Source organism: Erinaceus europaeus, chromosome 4, assembly GCF_950295315.1.
Source record: "Erinaceus europaeus chromosome 4, mEriEur2.1, whole genome shotgun sequence".
Classification (NCBI taxonomy): domain Eukaryota; kingdom Metazoa; phylum Chordata; class Mammalia; order Eulipotyphla; family Erinaceidae; genus Erinaceus; species Erinaceus europaeus.
In genome coordinates, this window is record NC_080165.1 from 70,229,795 (window position 1) to 70,250,646 (window position 20,852).

The 20,852-nt window shown below is 33.5% G+C and overlaps 2 protein-coding genes across 5 annotated transcripts in view; one reads left to right on the plus strand and one right to left on the minus strand.

Moving 5' to 3' along the window:
- Window positions 1–20,852, minus strand: part of SUPT3H (SPT3 homolog, SAGA and STAGA complex component) — a 442,460-nt gene that overhangs the window by 383,416 nt on the left and 38,192 nt on the right. The gene's annotated exons all lie outside the window — the stretch shown is intronic.
- LOC132538101 (runt-related transcription factor 2-like) overlaps window positions 11,422–20,852 on the plus strand; it is a 44,424-nt gene continuing 34,993 nt past the window's right edge. Inside the window, exons 1-2 of the mRNA XM_060189914.1 lie at window positions 11,422–11,643; window positions 11,843–11,966. Coding sequence (XP_060045897.1) covers window positions 11,506–11,643; window positions 11,843–11,966 — 262 coding nt within the window. The 5' untranslated portion in view covers window positions 11,422–11,505. The remainder of the gene's footprint in view (window positions 11,644–11,842; window positions 11,967–20,852) is intronic.

Consider the following 20,852-nt stretch of genomic DNA (forward strand, 5'->3'; position numbering starts at 1 on the left):
CTTGATGGACATCTGAAAAACAATCTACAGTTATAACACCATACTAATGGTGAGAAATTCGATGCTATCCTCCAACCGTAATTACAGGTCAAGAATATTCTGATGGGGGCCAGGTGGTTTCACATCTGGATGAACATACACACACATTTCAACGTGCAAGGATCCAGGTTTGAGACAGCAGGCCCCACCTTCAGAGGGAAAGCTTTGCGAGTGGTAAAGCAGTGTTGCAGGTGTGTCTCTGTCTCTCTCCCTCTCTATCACCCCCTTTCCTCTCTATTTCTGGATGTTTTTATCCAATTATAACCAAAGAAAATTAAAAATAATAATAATATTCCAATTCACCACATCTGTCCCACAGCATGTTAATGCAGTGATTCAAGAAAATAAAAATATTAAAGTTAGAAGGAAAGCTGTATTTGTTCAGAGACATGATAAGCCGTGTAGAAAATCACAAATAGGATCCAGGTGGTGGCGCACCTGGTTGAGAGCACATGTTACAACGCTCAAGGACGCGGGTCCGAGCCCCCAGTCCCCACCTGCAGGGGGAAAGCTTTGCAAGTGGTGAAGCAGTGTAGCAGGTGTGTCTCTCTTTCCCTCTCTGCCTCCCCCTTCCTCTCGATTTCTGGCTATCTCTATACAATAAATAAAGAAAATTTTTTTTAAAAAAAGAAAATCACAAATAAGCAACAACAACAAAAAAAATCCTACAAATAATAAACAGTTTTAGCAAGATTATATGAAACAAGATTAATATGGAGGGTAGCAAAAATAGCTCACTTGGATAGTATTCTACTTTGCCACATGCACAACCCAGGTTTAAGTCCAGCCCCCACCACCACATTGAAGGAAACTTTGGACCTGTGGTTTCCTTCTATGTCTCTCTACCTGTGTGTTCCTAAAATAATAATAATAATATGAAAAAGTAAATTAAGAGTCTGGGCAGTGGCACACCTGGTTAAGCAACATGCAGCAATGACTCATCTGTTTTATAATCAAATATTGGGGAGAAATGAAAAAAAATCATGTTAGAACTTTATAAATGAGGGCAAACAGGGAAAGAAACACAGTCTGAATGGAAGGAGAAACAATGCTCCTTTATGATAAAATTATGACAGAATTTTGCCCCCTGCATTGTCTGGCTCTCACACGTGTGATTCTACCACTCCTAGGCTAACATTTTCATTCTTTCTATTTGAGAAGGAGAAGAACCAGAGAGACAGAAGAAAAAAGGAAAGGGCCTCCCAACATTTCTTGTGTTTTGCCCAGGGCCCGTGGTGCTCCAGTGTGCTACAAGAGCTCAAACCCAGGGTCTCGTACATAGAAAAGCAGGTGCTCTATAAGGAAAACCATCAAACCAGGAGTTTTTATGTAATGAGAGACGCCTGCAACGTAACTTGAGATGCTCCCTACACCCACAGGTGGGGACCAAGGGATTAAAGCTTGTGTACCAAAGTATGTGCACTCTACTAGGTGTGCCACAACCCACTCCCCCCAACCACCAAGTGTTTATTTTTGAATACACTGTGTAGTAAGGTGAAAAATAATAAAATGAACACACACACACAAAACTTTTGTCTGGGTCTGTTTCCTATAAACACTTTGCCACACTCTTTTCATGTATGTAATTTGCTTAAAATATGGTACAGTTCATGAAAATAACCCATCAAGTACCTCTTTTATAAACTGTTAGGGGATTTTCCTTTTATTTACATATTTATTTATTTATAGAGATAGAGAAACTTAGAGGAGGAAACAGAAGTGGAGAGAGAAAGCATGACACTTGCAGGACTGTTTCACTACTTGTGAAGCTTTCCACCTGCAGGTGGAACCAGGAGCTTGAACCTAATCCTTGGGCATGATGACATGTGCACTCAACTGGGTGAACCACCACCTAGTCCCCGAGATTTTTCCATATACATAAAATAACATTATCACACTTATCTTTAAAAGAATAATTCACAGTGGGGTTGGGAAATAATTCGCCCAGTAAAGTGCACATATTACCATGTACAAGGATCCAGGTTCAAGCTCCAGCAACCACATGGAGTACTTGCACTGGACAAGCTTCCCAAGGGTGGTGCAGGATTTTTCTTTCACGTGTGTGCTCTTTCCTGCTCTCTCTAAAAAGAAAATAATAGGGGGCCAGGCGGTAGCGCAGTGGGTTAAGCGCACGTGGCGCAAAGTGAAAGGACGGAAGGATCCTGGTTCAAGCCCCCAGCTCCCCACCTGCAGGGGAGTTGCTTCACAGGCAGTGAAGTAGGTCTGCAGGTGTCTGTCTATCTCTGTCTTCCCCTTCCCTCTCAATTTCTCTGTGTCCTATCCAACAACAATGACAACAATAATAGTAACAACAACACCGATAAACAACAAGGGCAACAAAAGGGAAAAAAATAGCCTCCAGGAGTGGTGGGTTCTTGGTGCAGGCACCCAGCCCCAGCGATAACCCTGGAGGGAAGAAGAAGAAGAAATAAGAAAGAAGAAAGAAGAAAGAAGAAGAAAGAAGAAAGAAGAAGGAGAAGAAGGAGTGTATGACAGCAGCAGCGAACTCATGCAGATGCAAAGCCCGAGAGAACACTCTGGTGACAATAATTAATTAACTAGTTAACTGTAAGTCATAGTATCATTGATATCCAGCCTATACTCAAATTTCCTGAAATATGCTTATATGGTTTTTAGAACTCCAGTACTCAGGGTCATAAGGCCACATACCTGATAAACACATAGCTTAGGGTCAAGCCCTGGTACCACAGAAGATTACTATGGTACAGGGGGAGCTCCAGCACTGTAGTAATTCTCCTTCTCTGTTTTCATGTGTGTTCCTTCTCTCTCTCTCTCTCTCTCTCTCTCTCCCTCCCTCCCTCTCCCTCTCCCTCTCCCTCTCCCTCCTCTCCCTCTCCCTCTCCCTCTCCCTCTGTCTCCCTCTCCCCTTGGCTCCCTCTCCCTCTCTCTCCCTCCCCCTCTGGCTCCCTCTCCCTCTCCCTCTGGCTCCCTCTCCCTCTCCCTCTCCCTCCCTCTCCCTCTCCCTCTCTTCCTCTCCCCTTTAAAAGAATGAAAACATTCAGCCCAGGAACAGTAAAACCATATATGTGCAAAGTTCTGGCACTGCCAAAAACAAGTAAATAAATAAAAATTTTAAATGTGGCATTCACAGAAAGAGAAGGATGACTATGGGATGATCTCACTCATAGACAGAAGCTGAAAAATAAGTACAGAAGGAAAAACACGAAGCAGAACTTGGACTGGAATTGGTGTACTGCACCAAACAAAGTAAGACTCTGGGGTGGGGGGAGGGTTCAGGGCCTGGAACATGATGGCAGAGGAGGACCTAGTAGGGGTTAGATTGTTATGTGGAAAACTTAGAAATGTTACACATGTATAAACTACTATATTTTACTGTTGACTTTAAATCATTAATCCCTCAATAAAGAAAAAATACAAAAAAAGTGGCATTCAAGCAAGGTTTATATACATTATTAATTTCTAAAATGTAACTTGGGTAGACTTAGGTAAGCTTATTAACAGTTTATTTGTAGGCACTACACATGCTTTTTTTCCAAAAATAAAATTGTTCTTTAGAGGAGCTGTAGAGACACAGTTTTCCCCAAAGCTTTCCTACAGAAACAGATCAGCAGTGGCATGGTATTAAGATAGTGAGGGAGAAGTTGAATTCCCAACTATCTTGGTAGACTTTGCTCTCCCTCTGAAAATATCTAGAATAAAGCATGATCATAGCTGGCTACATACAACTTTTTATAAACATATACTTGGGTCACATTCATTGATCATCATATGATAAATTTTCTGACTTTTTACCAGGACTAAAAAAAAAAAAACAAAAAACCAGTAAGCTTTAATACTGATGCTACTAATAACTTTAAAATCATGAATATTTACCCACACATTTTATTTTATTAAAAATAAATATTTTATAGAAGTCTAATGGTCACTGAAAATTTGGAAAAGTCTTAGAAGCTTAAAGATTTTTTAATTATGTACTTCTAAATAGCAAGAACCACAAATATTCTTACAACTACTTTAAGTATGTAAATATTTTAATATTCTCTTCTAATTTATTGAATTTTCAAGTTCGAATTGGAGCAAGTTTTGACTACTAAACTGTCTATGAAATTGAAATTTCTAACGGAAAGACTGTCAGGCAAAGTTTAAAAGAAAAAAAGAATCAGTATTCTAGCAATTCATTTTCAATATATTTCCTATATTGTTCATTATGACTGGACATGAGTTTTTCCTAGCAGAAACTTTTAGACATAAGTCTAAAAACTAGAGACCTAAATATGAAATCATCTTTACTGAAACCAATGAAAAATCTATACAGAGCAATGAAATTGGCATTCAAATAAGAGAACTGTCAAGGCATGTATCCCTAAAAGTAAGCCTACAATAACTATTTTAAAGGCTGTGTGTGGTCTTACCCATATATTTTGGCAAGATGCACTTTCTCCAACCACATTTAGATTCATCCAAAAGCAGTGGCACTGGAGAGCCTCTGTCTCACCTGTCAAAGTTGAAGAACGCTGTTCCACAGACCACCATGAGTCCATGGAGAAAAACCACAGTGCTACAGCTGTTACTGATAAGCAGTCCTTAAAGGAGAAAATACTTCAAACAATTAAGCAAATCATCCTTAATAGAGATGAAGAAAGATAATATATTCATGCTTAAGAGATAGCATGACAAATACAGTACCAGTTTTGAAAGAGTGACAATTTATACACTAGAATACTAAGAGGGGATCTTTTCTGAATAACACTAATTTAGGCATCTTTTCTGTTCTATGATAAAATTTCTACATATACGTAACTTGTCAATCCAAAAAAAATTATTTTCTTAAACATTTGTAAACCTCCTTATAAGGCCTGAAAACTCATCCAAATTGCAAAGATAATAAAATTTATCAAAATTGTTAAATCCTGAAAGCTAAAAGAACACAAGGTTTAGAAATGAGAGCCCTTAATATATTAAAGCCTGTTTGTAAGAAAGTACCTTAGTATTATTTTTTTCTAACAAATTATGAAAGTAATTTATAGTTTTGCTTCAGACTAACCGTCTAACAATAAAGCACTGATCAGATAAGCTGTAGAGGTGCAGGGAGGTTAATATAAATAAAAAAGAGAAAAGAAATAACTTTGAATAGAAATAAGCCATAAGCCCCTCCCCAAACTCAGCAATCAAAGACAAAAAAAGTACAAATATATGCTAGGTTCACAGTCAGGGAGGCAAGCTCACTCCGTATAGTACATGCAACAAATGTGGAGAGGCCTCAGGGTTTGATCCCAAGCAACACATGCAGGAACAGTTCACTGATCACTCTCAATCTTTTCCTCTCCTATTTCCCTCCTCATAAATAGCCTTTTAAATACACAAAGCTAACTAGGTCAAACTCTAGTTATCAATGAAAATTTCTATTTCCTACTAGATCACAATATCCTTTAGTACTGTAGTAACTTAATTAACGGGCCTTTTTTCTTTTTTTTAAGTTAATATCCTAGACATCTTTTGGGGGGCCTTTTCCAGATAAGTCAATATCCAAGAGGTTCTTATTATAAGCAGTCTTAACTATTATACAACCAAGTTGCATAGTATAAACGGTAGTGCAGCCCAATGTATATGGTTCCTCACAATTTCATTTACTACATTCTCTAAGTAGAAAGGATCCAAAAAGAGCAGTTACATTTTCCCCTACATATATTTAGTATGTTAGCTAGTATATGGGATATTATTTTTCTTTGGTTTTGTCAGTAGCATGTTTGATATAAATTTTATTAAGTGGTAGTATATGTAACATTGCATTGTGGGTAGTAGTTTCCTGTTTTAGCCTAGCCACATCCTCAGCTGTCATATGAGCATGTTTCCCATATTTTCTACAAGTTCTTGCCTTTTTTTCCTTCTTGGAAAAATGACAGCATTAGAAGATAAATTGTTCTAATAATCATAAAAACATAAATTATTTATACAGCTACATTAAACAAGTACAGAACACTTTGTATTTTAAACAGCAGTCAAAGAGGCCAAAGTAACCTTCCTAAGGTATTAATGTAATGTGAAACAATGTGTTAATGTATATCAACATAAAGGAAGAAATTAAAAACTTTTAAAAAAGGAAAATTTCTTGATCAGATACCAATACCAATAATTCATCTAACAAATGAAGTATACTGTTTCAAGACATAAAGGTGATTTACTTTAAATTTAGGACATTCAAAACTGCCAGGTATTCATCAGTGAGAATTAATGTCAGTATCCCCTACAACTTTAAGAATCTACATTGAGATCTTACAGAAATGTCAGAACACAGAAAGAGAAACCAGAAAAGGTCTAGGAGAAAGTTAAAATGAGAGGGAGGAAAATGAAAAAAAGAAAAAGAGGGAAGGAGAAAAAATAATGTTTCTAGAAATTGATGCCAAAAGAAAACACTAATCCTACATTTAAATAGATAAATAATCAAGACAACTTATGAATACAAGATGGTATGCTGATGTTTGATGTGAGATAATTTTAAAAAGAGGTAGAACAAAACCAATACTTTTACTGCTAAAAAGCTACAATAGAGTAATGCCCAATATAGAAACATATAGAAAACAAAATGTGTACACTGTTGCATACAGGCATATTTCCCCATCAAACTAAATGGGATGAATCTTACAAAAAGTTTAACTGTTAAAAGTAATACATATATTCTACTAATATAAAAGGTAAAGATGAATAAACACAAGTTTTTTGTTTTGTGGTTGTTGTTTTTTTGCCACAGTTCCCCAAACACAATATAAGTTTACATACTTCTACAGAAAATTCTTAAATTATTAAAAAAAAAAAAAAATGCTACACCACAAATTCAAAAAATTCTTTGCTAGAATCTCATCATTGGTGAGAATACTTTAAGCCAAATTAGTATTTGAACGTTTTACAAAATTACTACAAAGACTATTTGATCGTGTTATTTTCAATTAATAAAAAGAGGGGGCTAGTGGTAGCATACCAATTGAATGCACATGTCACAATGTGCAAAAGGACCTGGGTTCAAGCCTTTGAGCACCACCTGCAGGGGGAAAGCTTTACAAGTGGTGAAGCAGTGCTGTAGGTGTCTCCTTCTCTGTCTCCTCTACCTCTTGATTTCTGGGCTGTCTCTATCCAATACAGATGATTAAAAAAACAAACAAGAGAATAACAGCAAATATAAGTTAAAAAATAATAAGAAGGTAGTCGGGCAGTAGCGCAGCGGGTTAAGCGCAGGTGGCGCAAAGCACAAGGACCAGTGTAAGGATTCCGGTTGAGCCCCCAGCTCCCCACCAGGAGGGGAGTGCCTTCACAGACCGCGAAGCAGGTGTGCAGGTGTCTATCTTTCCAAGTCCACAGGCAGAGCCACTACTCCAGCCAGACCATAGGTGTCTAGCTTTCTCTCCCCGTCTTCCCCTCCTCTCTCCCATTTCACTCTGTCCTATCCAACAACGACAGCAAGAATAACTACAATAAAACAAGGACAACAAAAGGGAATGAATGAATGAATGAATGAATAAATAAATGAATAAATATTTTTAAAATAATGAGCCGGGCAGTGGTGCAGCTGGTTGAGCGCACATATTACAGTGCGCAAGGACCTGGGTTCGAGGCCCCACCCCCACCTGCAGGAGGAAAGCTTCACAAGTGGTGAAGCAGGGCTGCAGGTGTCTCTCTGTCTCTCTTCCTCTCTATCTCCCCCTTCCGTCTCGATTTCTGGATGTCTCAATCCAATAAGTAAAGTTTAAAAAATTAAATAATAACAAAACATAAAAGTGAGCATAGTGTTGATACTGAATTTTCAAATATTACCATATTAAAATAACCTAAAAGTACCAAAAAGATGTAGCTTTAGAAACACTATTAAGGGGCTGGGAAGTGAGTAGCACACACACTTTACTAAGCTCAAAGACCCAGGTTCAAGCCCCCACTCCCCACCTGCATGGGACAAGTTTCATGAGAGGTAAAATAGTCTGCTCAGTTCCCCCCCCCCCCAATTTATGTCCTATCTAAAAAAGAAAAAGGGGGAAGGGAGGAAAAATGGCCACTAGGAGCCATGGATTTGTAGGGCAGGCACCCAGTGTGCCCTAGTGATAACCCTGGTGACAATAAAGTCCCTATTAGGGGGCCAGGTGGTGGTGCACCTGGTTAAGCACACACATTACAATGAGTAAGAGCACAGGTTGAAGTCCCTGGTCCCCACCTGTAGGGGAAAGCTTCAGGAGTGGTGAAACAGGGCGGCAGGTGTCTCTCTATTTCTCCTTCTCCCCTTCTCCCCTCTCAGTTTCTGTCTCAATCTAATAATAAATAAATACAATTATTTTTAAAGTAAAAGTCCCTACTTTATTGAATAATTATAGCCTCTAATAGTATTTAATTAAAAAGTTCTAACAATGCTGATAATTTTATTAACTTCAAAGCAAGGGGTAAACAAAATAACTAAAATCCATATCTGCTTATTTGTCATCAGGAGGGCTTTCAGTATTCTGGTCTGACTTTTTAAGTAGAGAGAGACAGAGATGAGGAGAAAAGGAAAGACATCACAACACTAAAGTTTCCCCCTTTAGAGTGGGGGCTTGGCTCCAACCTGGACCCCATGAATGGCAAAGCAAGTGCCTTCCCAGGTGAACTATGTTGCAAATAAGTACTACTGTTCTGAACATCTTTCAAGGTCAATGCTTTACTTCATATTTGGGCACTAGAGTATATTATTTACAAAGCATGTCTAAACTTGTTATTTGAACATAGCAAATACTAACAATTCCACCAAAACAATGCATTTTTGAGAGATGAAGAAAATCTGTTTCAATTTCTGATTTCTAAACTTAATATAAATCCATAATCAAAGGCTTTATGTGAAATGACATTTCTGAGTCACTCCCTCTTCATCATATGTGGTAAGCTGTTTGTAATGAAACAAGCTGTCAATTTTCAAATGTGTATTAGTTATCATTGCTGTTTGTAAAATTTACCAAAGGCAGTATTTTCTCCAAAAAGCAAACATTTTCATTTTAGGGGGAAATATGTGTTGATTGTTAATATACAAATTTAAAAAGCATATGAGTTTACTATCTCCTGCCAGAATTTTATGAACCTCAAAGGTAACAGAAACATATATTCAATAATATCTTAAACTCTTATGCTTCAAAAAGAGTAATCATCTTGATCCAAAAAATTATGTGTGAAGATTACCTAGAAAACAGAACAAGCAGTAAAGAAACAGAAATTATTTAAATATATAAATCCACTTTAGAGGATGAAAATGTATTTAAATCTAAACATTTAGGAAGAAATTATAAGCAAGAAAATTGAGATTATAAAATATTAAAGAACCATTAAGCAGTAACTAAACACACATTTTAAAAGTCATTAACTTTTTCATTTGAAAAGAAGGCATTGATTTGTATGCTATATTAACTACCTAATTTTTTTTCAACTGCCTGATTCTACTGCTATTATATGAACAGAGGGAACTATGTTTGGAAAATTCTACAAATTACATAAATTACTTTATTATTAAGAGAAGAGATGATACCAACACACCTTATTTAAAAAAAGAGAATAACGTTTCTATTTTTTGCATGAATAAGTAGATGTTATATGAAAGCTATGTAAAACTGTTTACCTACACAATGAAATATAAGAAATCTGTATTTAAAATAAAACACTAAAATATATTTTTATTTTTACCAGTGGGAGTTTATTACAAAAAAAAAAAATTCCGGACAGTGAAATAAAGATTAAAATCATTCCAATGATCTCCCAGTGTATTTTGGATAAATAAATATTTTGTGAAGAAAGACATATTTGTACATTTATCTCCAGTATAAACCAGAAGCAGATAATGAACTGTGCTAGCAGCACCCTGCATAGGGCTATTTTAGCTTTAACACCTCCTGTCTCCTGAGTGCTTATTGCAATACATACCTCAAATAATACTGTGTAATTCCCTGTGTCTGCTCATCCTCCCAATCATTTATTTCATGCCACTATTAGTTACTATTGCACTACGAAGAAGTCTAATATGCAAATTCTGAGTGGCATGGGTAAATGGTAAAATAAATAAATTAATTTTAAAAAAGCCTAGAAAAATGGTCTGTTAGGCTTTATATTTTTTGCTGAAAAATATGCCCCATCACTCCCAACTGATGAAAACAGGAAGCCCTGTTCATAAATATGAAATTCCTTGTCTATGATATATAATCATCTTAATAAGAAAATGAGTTCTGTACATACATGTCCAAAGGGAGAAAAAAGGAGATAGTTTCTCAAAGATGTTTCCAATTTTCTCCAGAATCAGAATTAGCAAATCGAGACGACTAACATATTCTGTCTGAGTGCATTATTCCATACAACACACAGCATTTTGTAATTTATTTCAAAGCTTCCATTATAAACAAAAAATATAGCTTCTGTTAACCCACTCCTTACTGAGCTTATAAAATCTAACACTGAATGATCTAAGTTCTAACACAAGAATTGTATGATGCATACAAACACATGTAAGTTTACTACTAAAGACTTAAAGTTACATCCAAATGAATTATTTAAATTATACAAAATGGATATATTTCCTTGAAAGATAAATTTAAAAGACAACTAAGATTTATCCAACAGACAATTCTTGCCTTTCATTTTTTAAGATCTCCAAACTAGTCATGAAATAAAGATATTAAGAGATACTAAATTACTATACATTGTAGGAAACAGAATCTAAATATTGATCACTGCATAAACTAGAGAGACATGATTTAATTATTTGTAAAGGAATTCCCAGACTAACACTTTCATAACAATTATAGTCTAGCGAAGCAAGCGGTTTGCAACCAGACCTTTAAAAAGGTAAACTTTTTTTTTTTACAATGAGCTACAGATTCACAAGTTTAAGAAGACAAGAAAAAGAAAAACAGAAGGACTCCAGTCACCCAGCAAATATGAAGCAGACCCTCGAATGAGATACAATCCAAAGATGTAAATTATTGTAAATCATCACTGTTGTTCAGAATTTCACACAGCCTCTTGAGCCAATTTTGCCCACTTTTCCAGACACAATAATGAACTAAAGAAGAAAAAACAAAACACATACACACATACACACAAACTAGAAAGGAGGTGGGGGAAGAGATAGAAAGGAAAACCTCACAGCAGAGTTCTGCCATACAAATGCTTAACCTTACAGGAGTTTGGGCTCCTTCAGCATTTGTATTCTATCCAAATCCTCATGAGTCACAAAAATTAAAAAGCTATATCCTTCTAGATGCCAGGAAGGGCCTTACCACAAGCCTTTTGTCAGAGAGAGAGAGAGAGAAAGAGAGAGAGGGGGAGAGAGAGAGAAAGGGAGAGCAGAGCAGAGGGAAAAGCCACAGTAGTAGGCAGTCCCACTTTACTTTGAGTACTGTGAGGTCACAAACCACATGATTCTGTCTCTCCAGTAATAGTGCTTGCAAAAAAAAGGAGTTTTAAAAGCTTTTGCTTTTTTGGATTGTGTGAATGCTTCATTCGCCTCACAAACAACCACAGAACCACAAGTGCGGTGCAAACTTTCTCCAGGAGAAGAGCAAGAAGTCTCTGGTTTTTAAATGGTTAATCTCCGCAGGTCACTACCAGCCACCGAGACCAACAGAGTCAGTGAGTGCTCTCTAACCACAGTCTATGCAGTAATAGTAGGTCCTTCAAATATTTGCTCATTCTTTTTGTTTTGTTTCCTTGCTTTTCACATGTTACCAGCTACATAATTTCTTGACAGAAAAAAAATAAATATAAAGTCTATGTATTCCAGGCATACTGTAAAACTAAAATAAGGTTTGGGTATGGTTTGTATTTTCAGTTTAAGGCTGCAAGCAGTATTAACAACAGAGGGTACAAGTTCTATCTGGAAAAAAAAGGAGGGACTATGGCATCAAACAGCCTCTTCAGCACAGTGACACCATGTCAGCAAAACTTCTTTTGGGGTAAGTGTTATTATATTTTAAATTCTATAAGAGATGAACCTGTTAAACATAAAGGTGTGCTTCTTGAGTAAACTGCTAGGTTTTTTCAGATAACATTTAGTAAAGATCCTAACAATCACGGCATATTGTGGCATTAAATGTTAAGAAATGAAATTGCTTTGCATATTTATACTTATTATCTGTAACTTATCTAATTCTTGAAAAAGCGACTTGAAATAGAAAGAAAATTGCCTCACAAACTGTCGTCTAGAGTTATAGAAATAAGGACATTAAATCAGTAAAAGAAAATGATAGTCTCATTAAACCTTACTGACATAAAATTACAAATTAAAACAATTAAAGTATTACAAAGTCTTCACTCCAACAGTTCCCAATATTTGCACAAACTTCAAAAAGGAAGCAATTTTACAAAATAACAGACCACAGAATTATCTTAACATTCTGCTCTACCACGTAAAACAGAAATAAACCTCCAGAAGAGTTAGCTTTTTTTTTAGCCAGTACAACTAATAGAAATCTGTTTATAATTTTAGGCTACACCATGATAGTTAGGTAAGTTTGCTTTTAAACAAGTCTACATAACTGAAGCATATATTCAACTGAAATAAATTATAAATAAGCAAGCAGCAGACACTTTTAAAAGATCTTTATATAGTTGCCTAAGATGTTAACAAGTTCACACGAGTTTTTATAAACTTATATGCGATGATGTTTTTCTACGTGATTTAAATTTTATATCCACATGTGATTATATCTGTATATAATATGTAGAAAACTGTTAAAAACACAAAATAAACATTGAAATGTCTAGGATTCTTTTAATCATATTCTTGAACCTACCAAATGAATGCTAGTTTAGTTTCAAGAAAAATAAAACTCCATAATGATACTATGCATGTTTTATAAGTCATAACCACTAAATCAGATTGTAGTTTCAGAAAAGAACAGTCATAATATAGTCTCTTAATATTTAATTACAAGTTTGTATTGATACACATACACATAAGCTACTTCAGCACTTACCCATGTATAGTAAATATCTAAACACTTACAAGACTTTCGTTATGACATCCAACATATTCCAAATTCAAAGCAAATTTGTAATTTTTTCTATTATCTTTCATAATAAATCCTCTTGCTGTATATACCTGTATTGACATAGCTTTATAACTTATAACTAAAGGTTGGAGTTTCCTTTACTCCTCCTACTTCACACATTTTAACTGGCTACCAGAAGATCAGTCTTACTTTAGATCAAGGAGAAATAATTAAACCTGAAGGAGAAAAGATGTTTCTCTAAGTGGGTGAGGATATGTACTTTGTATGTGACAAAACATAAAATTCATTCAGTGACTCCTTTAATAGCTGTTAAATGTAAGTCTTCAGTTAAAACACATGCAATATAATCACTGCAGACTAAAGAATTTAATGGTGGATAAAAGCATTCTGAAAAAAAATCTACGTTAGAAAAGCATTCATATACGTTAACTAGACTGTAATTCATATTATAATTATAGATACAACATAGGAAATCTCATTACTACCTCCCAAGTAACAGGAAGAGACTAAAACTATTATATGAGAGGTGTAACTTTAAACAGGCTTGATGCAGTTGTTATTCTTTCACAGTATTTGAGTGAATGAGTGAGTGAGTGAGTTTCAAAACAGAATGGGGACAATACTAGTCTCAAGGACTAATTCAGTAATGAAAGTAAAAGCTATTAATAGTATTATAAAGGATGCTTAAATGCTTGTTATTCTACCATGAGGGACTTTCTAGTTCAATGACTTTATCAATAACTTTTCATAGTAAATTTCCCAAAAGCTGATCAAATTTCTAAAGGAGGCATAATAGCAAATTCAATATATTGTCTCCTACTATATGACCTATAACTCTTAGATTTCATATCTAATTATTCTTCCACTGAAAACTGGAATTTACCCTTCCTGTACCCAGCCCTCCCCACCCACTAGCAAATAGTACTTTAGAATTTTCATAGAGAATGTATAGTGAATCCACTACAATGAACTAACTACAGGTGGGTAGTGGCTGATATGTATAGGTTATCATCAAATTATAGACATGTATATATTCTATCAACTAATTGAAGTCGAAACCCACACTGTTGACTTTAAATTCTTATTCTTATATAATAACAAAACAATCTGATGAAATGTCAAAAACCACATGCTCCAAGCCTATAAAATAGTTTGGTTTCTGTTAGTTTGTCTGTTTCACTTAGGCTTTTTCTAGTTGAGAGACAAACAACATAATGACCAATTAATTACCTTACCTCAAAAATTATAAATGATAATGTGTGTGTGCGCATGTGTGTGAAAGAGAAACAGTGTTAGTGTCCTTGCATTCCCAGGATATAACTTTCAACTAAACAAAAGTTTTTAGTCTAGGCTACTCAATCTGTCAATTATTTATCATAGCATGCATTGAAAATGAAAGATGTGACTCAAATGTCTCACAATAGAGAACTTATCTATGAAAACATATCAGCTGATTAAATTTCTACATAAAGACTACATGCTACATACTGGTGTGACTGATACATGACATGTGAACACCAAACTAAGTCATATCTCATATCAGTAACAACAATTTTAGTTTCCAATTTCATAGTGATAAAGTACTATAATTTGCTTTAAAGTAACAGTGGCAAATTCCAATCAGAGAGACGAACTGAAAACTCATTAGCATACAGAGAAGACAATTCAAGAGTACCTTAAAAGCTTAAGTTTCATTGTAATTCCCAAAACTATACTATATATTATTTTAATTTATAATAATTCTAATTTTACATATTTTAAACTATAACTCTTGCCATTTACATGGAAAAAACTTTAAAATGTAAAGTTCAAATACAAAATAACAGTTTAAAGGTAAAAGATTTTAAAGAGATCACAGAAAAATATTTTGTTATTCTTATACAAGTCTCTTAATAGTCCCTAAATCACAAAGCATGAAATAGATGATTGCATTATGATATATTTTAGTTATTGTAGAAGAACAAAAAATTAATCTATTCAATTACACCCTTCAGAGTAATCACTGATAGCTTGACTTGTTTAAATCAGTCATGCTAAAATTAAATTCAGTAAGGTAGAAATGTTCCAGTTTGTTAAAAGAACACTGAAATATTTGATAGCTAAATAAACTGCAGGGAGGGGGGGTCAAGTCATTGAAGGCACTAAGATTTTATCAAACACACAGAATTAATCTTTATTGAATAGAACCATTCACAAATCAAAATTCACTGTACTTCAATACTTTCAAGCAGCGCTAATCAATTACAAACCTTTTCTAGTGCTCAAAACTCATGTGCTTTCAATTTTATACACTGGTGGTCCTCGAGTACTGTATTAGAGCTGAGTTAAGACATTCTGTATCACAAGTCTTTTATTTTTTTTCAACAAATACTCATCTAGAGAGGTTTTTTTCCCCTCTCAAGAACTGCTCACATGAAATCTGTGGTAATATTTTTATACTGTACTTCTTTGTTAAAGAAAAAGGTTAAGGGTTACCTAAATACCTCAACTGTATATACAAAAAAGGAAAAGGTAAGTATTCATATTAAAAAATCCAATGGGACTGGATTATTTATTTATGCATTTCCTATGATTAATGATGCACCCGTGCATACTTGAAAAGTGATGGCAAAACTGGGTAACATCTCAAATTCCTCTCCAAAGCAAATGCCAACCTTCTAAGTATGCTATTCTAACCCTTGTTTCAGGATACCAAAATCTGACAACTATAACTCAATGGTGAGGTCATGCAACGGCTCCTCAAAAGACTTAAGCTTGCATATTCTTATTACCCAATGTCTTTGGATAGTTTTATATGAAGGGTTCACTAGGACAGCTTACTTCTGTGTCTTTAAAAAATGTCACACAGATGATCAAATTGACAACTGCCTTCAATAGAAAAAGAATCTTCCCTGTAAGCTAAAATCACAAATGTAACAAAGAATATTATTTTTCTAGTCATTTACCAGGTTAGACTTAAGTAGATGCTAGCAAACCAATGCTAATTTCAAGAGACTCCGCAATCGGTTATCTTTAAGGAATATTTTTTATCTTACATAAATTAATTCCACTGAAGATAAAACTTGTACACACGGAAAAATTTGTTCTTAAACTCCTATAATAATAATAAATTACAATATTTAGGGTGTTCTAAGTATAAAATATTCTATCTAATTTTATAGTATGTGGAAATTCTTCGTGACATCTGAAATAGTTAATAATTCAAAACATATCTTTAGAAAAGGAAGTTTCACATCATAAAAATAAACACTGTAACACAATGTACTGCTATTACAAAATTATGGAATTCAGTGGGTATGTGTTTTGATCAATGAGTTACTTAAAAAAAAAAAACAGGGAAATTCTATGGCTTAATACATAGGAGTTTCCTAACAATTTTAACCACTACTAAACACAAGCCTTTTGTCCAATCAACAGCAAATACACTAAAACAAGCAATAGATTCACATATAACTTTTGTAAGACCTGTATTTTTAAATACTTTTTAAAGCAATTGAGATTAACTGCTTGTTTATTACACTGCATATAACATCTTTATCTTATGCTGAATTCTCAGGAGTTACCACCCCTACACATTATCTACTAAGGGTATAAGATGCATGCTTTGAAACAGCGCTAGATGATGTAAGAAAAGTCATATCAAACATTTCAGGAGCTTACTGTTAATGTTGAACAAGACAGTAACTCTAGCATATGTTTTCATACACATGCTTTTGTTTTACTAATGAATAAAAACCTCACCATTTAGCATGATACATAAAACAATTTTTAAGATGAGCTGTATAACTGAGTTCTTTAAAGGCCCACTGCTACAGAGGCATCTAATATGTGCAGTGAAAAAAAAAAAAAAAGCATTATTCATACATCTACTACCTTGCTATAATCTTGTGGACAATCACTAATAAAAATCCAACACATAGAACCAAACAGAATGCAAGATGTGATTCAGCTTTAATTAAAAAAGAGAATGAACATTAGTTTCTCTTCATTTCATGATTTTTATTACTAAAATCAATTTCCCTCAAAATAAAGTCTGTACCACAGAAACATATTAAGTGAGCACAAAATTTTTTTTACCTTTTCTGATATTTTAGTTACTATGTGGGTATTACAAATCTTGTCAAATTATTCTCAGGTATTCATTTAAGTTAATTTTACCAACAAATACTCTTTTATCTGCACTATTCCTATTGACACCCCCTAAGAAATCATGTAAGTGTTACACATTATAAATGACATTCGTAGAAATGCACATCTAAACATTATGTGCAAGGCCTACAAGTTTTACCACAAAATCAAACTACTTGATTTTATTTTACTTTTCAGTTAAACTTGCACTTTTACACTAATGGTTATCTACTAAAATCATTATATCATCAACTATAAAAATATATTTTCAGAAAAGGATAAGTTTAAACATCCAGAACTTTAGAGCTCCACTTACAGGTTCCTTTAAAATTCTATGCACCATGAGTGTATCAAACTAGTGCTTACATATGCCTTAGAGTCAATTCTTACAACTAAATCCATTTTGTGGTACAGTAAAAGCCAAATTAAAATGGGAGAAAGGACAGGAGGGAAAAAACAATCACAGCAATCAATCTTCAATATATAATAAAGAGTCTTACTTTAGAAAAATCAGAATAATGATGCTACAGTAGTAGTCCATGGAATTTACTACAAATTGTATATATTTTTATACAGAAAAGACTATGTAAAAGAAAAACAACTTAAATTTCCACCAAGTTTTAGTTCAACTCAATATTTTAATGCAGGGTATATGCTTTATGTGTACACATAAATTCATAGGCATATGTAAATACAGAAGCTGAAATGACTGAAACAAAAAAAAAGCACACAACAGGAAATGAACAAATGAGGTGTTATTAGTCTTACTTTTGAGAAAGACAATTGTTTCTAAATGTGTATCAAAAACAACAAAAAGCCAATGTGTAAAACCAATCATTAAAATCTACTGAGAAATCAAGCTTATAAAAGCCAAAGATATTATTTATTATTATAAATATATACAATCAAAAATTATCAATTACAAAGATTATTTCATTCAAAAGGGCAAAAATGAAATAACTCACCCTCTGAAAGTTCCCTATGTATGGGTATTACCTCAAAGGACAACTCTGAATCAGGTATATTTTCTATGTATTTACTCATTAACCATGTCATCTCTAACAACAAACTTAATTGGGCATTATGATTTTTAATTTCTTATTAAATTGGCTTTGATAAAATGATTAGAAATTCTATTTTTATATTTCTTTATTAACCTCCTAATTTAAACCATAAATTGTCAGAATACTATTCTAAATAATACTGATTTTAAAAGGTATCATTAATTTTTAATAAGAAAAATCACTCATATAAATGTAGACAAAGAAAATTCAATGTGAAGTTGAAAATATCACATTTTATTATAAATAAAAACTTTTTAAAAAATTTAAGCTTTGCTATATTAATGTAAGCTGATCAGAGAAAATAAATATTCAAAATATATGGATGTAAATTTCCTGTTATTAGATTTTTTTATACTTTGGCTTATAATACAGTTATTAACAGACAGGTACAACCTATTATAAAATACTGTTAAACAAATTCAACCCCCCCAAAAGAAACTATTTTTAATGTAAATTCCCAATTTTATATTATAGCAGAAGTCTGCACTATTAATTGTACCACAAAAAGAAAACACCTTTACGCCATTAACCAATATTATATCAATCATGATATCTCCCATTAAATGACTAATTGCAAAGTATATAAATAGTTCACCCAAATTAAAATATTATAAATTTTAAGAAGGTATCTATGAGAAAAGCCCCTTCAAGACAGCAGCATCCTAATATTGGGTAAGATATTTAATTACAAAAAAATAATTTAAGTACAAGTAATTTTTGCTTTTCATGAAATATGTAAAGTTTTTTGGTAATTTAATCTTTGATAAAATGCAGGGGGAAATGATACTGCCCTTACAAATGCAGGATGTAATCAAAATTAAAGCATTCAAGAATATATATACAGCAGATACTAATTAAAATGACACTGGTAAAGCAATATAAATATAAAAATTAGCATAATCCAAACCCTGAAGCACTAATCCAAACTTCTCTCATACATAATAGATTTCTCTTCTTCATATTATTAGAACTCCAGTGTTTACAGAGAATTCTTCATATTACTGCGGCTGTTAAAATCAAGTTCATATCTATGTCTTCCTCTCCAATCTATTCACTTTATTTTAGGAGGAACATGAACATCTTCAAAACTCTTTACCACTAATACCTACTTTGTTAAGTAATTATGTAACCTAGACAAGAACAATAAATGTTATCAGAACTTCACTCTTGATTTAGTAATAAAGTCTTTCTTCCTTGCAGTGACTGGAAACATAATATGCATAGGCATATTATAGAATAATACCAACAGGAATATTTTAAAAAATCATATCAAAAAGTTGTTTTAAATTATCATTCACAACTGTTTGGAAAGAAAATTGATTTGCATGCTGAGTATTAGGCTTGCTTTTATTTCTTAATACTCTTATTTTAAAAAAATCAGACTATATCAAGGCATTTAAACTGACAGGCTTGAGAGCAAATTATTTGGCTTAAACTGCTAAAAATATTACTATTATTAAATGATTAAACAATCCCATATATGTTTACATAGGTAGAAACAGTTCATTCAGGGAGGTTCAAACTATTTGCTTGATGATGAAATAAAACCATAGAAGCCGAAAATATAACAAAAGGTTTTATAAAGTATTTGTGTACAAAGCAATTACATGAACTAGAAGATAATAACAATTCCTGTAATGAAGTTATATTAATATATGTAACCCATATTTTTCACTTCTAGTTAAGCTGTACTCAGGCAAATACAGAGTCAATTTATTACCTTTCCATGATCTAAAAACATGTAGTACCCTTAAGGGGGTTTTAAAGTTGACAAAGACATATTTTTTAAAGCAGTTGCAGAAATTATGATTTGAAAACTTACATACTCATGTACTTAAATGCTTATATACCCAAACACATGAAATAGACAAAAACAGCAACAACAACAACAAAAAAACAACGCAAAAAAAAAAACCTCTCCTTAGCAACAATAACATGCTAAAGTCAACAATAAGCATAGAAAAAAATACATATGCTTCTTTTAAAAATGTTCAAATTTAAGCTTACATTTTGAACTCAGATAAAATCTCCAGTGACTATAGTTTTCTTCTAAACTGGCAGCACTAAGGAGAATCACATCTAACTCCTAATTTTCCGATTACAATGTATGATACTTCCATTAATCACAAAGCTGCCATTTATTCTACACTAGCCGGAAAAGCTTACCCATTGCACTTTTCTTGTTACATACCTTCTTATCAACTATGGTGTATCTTCAGCATTCAGAGACGTAAGAAGAAAAAGCTTCAAAACTTTGCTCAAAACATCTCATTAAATTAATATACACAGGGCTACTTAAAAAAAATATTTTCAAAATGTTCATTTCTAGGAGATGAAAAATATTACATTTTTAAAACTGATGTATCTACACATAGAAAGCAACTTTTAATAAGTTCTTTCGCTACGCCATAATGATCTGCTCCAGAAACTCAAGGGTACCTAAAACAACGAGCTACCTGTTCTAACCATGCTTAGGAATGTGTCCAAATCATTTTTATTGATTTAACCTTTATAGGAATGCTACATATCCTCAGAGCAAAACATTTTGAATGTATTTATAATATGATACACTTCTAAGAAACCATGAAAAAGAAAGCTAACAACAAATTTAAATACCCCTACACCCTTGGTAGCT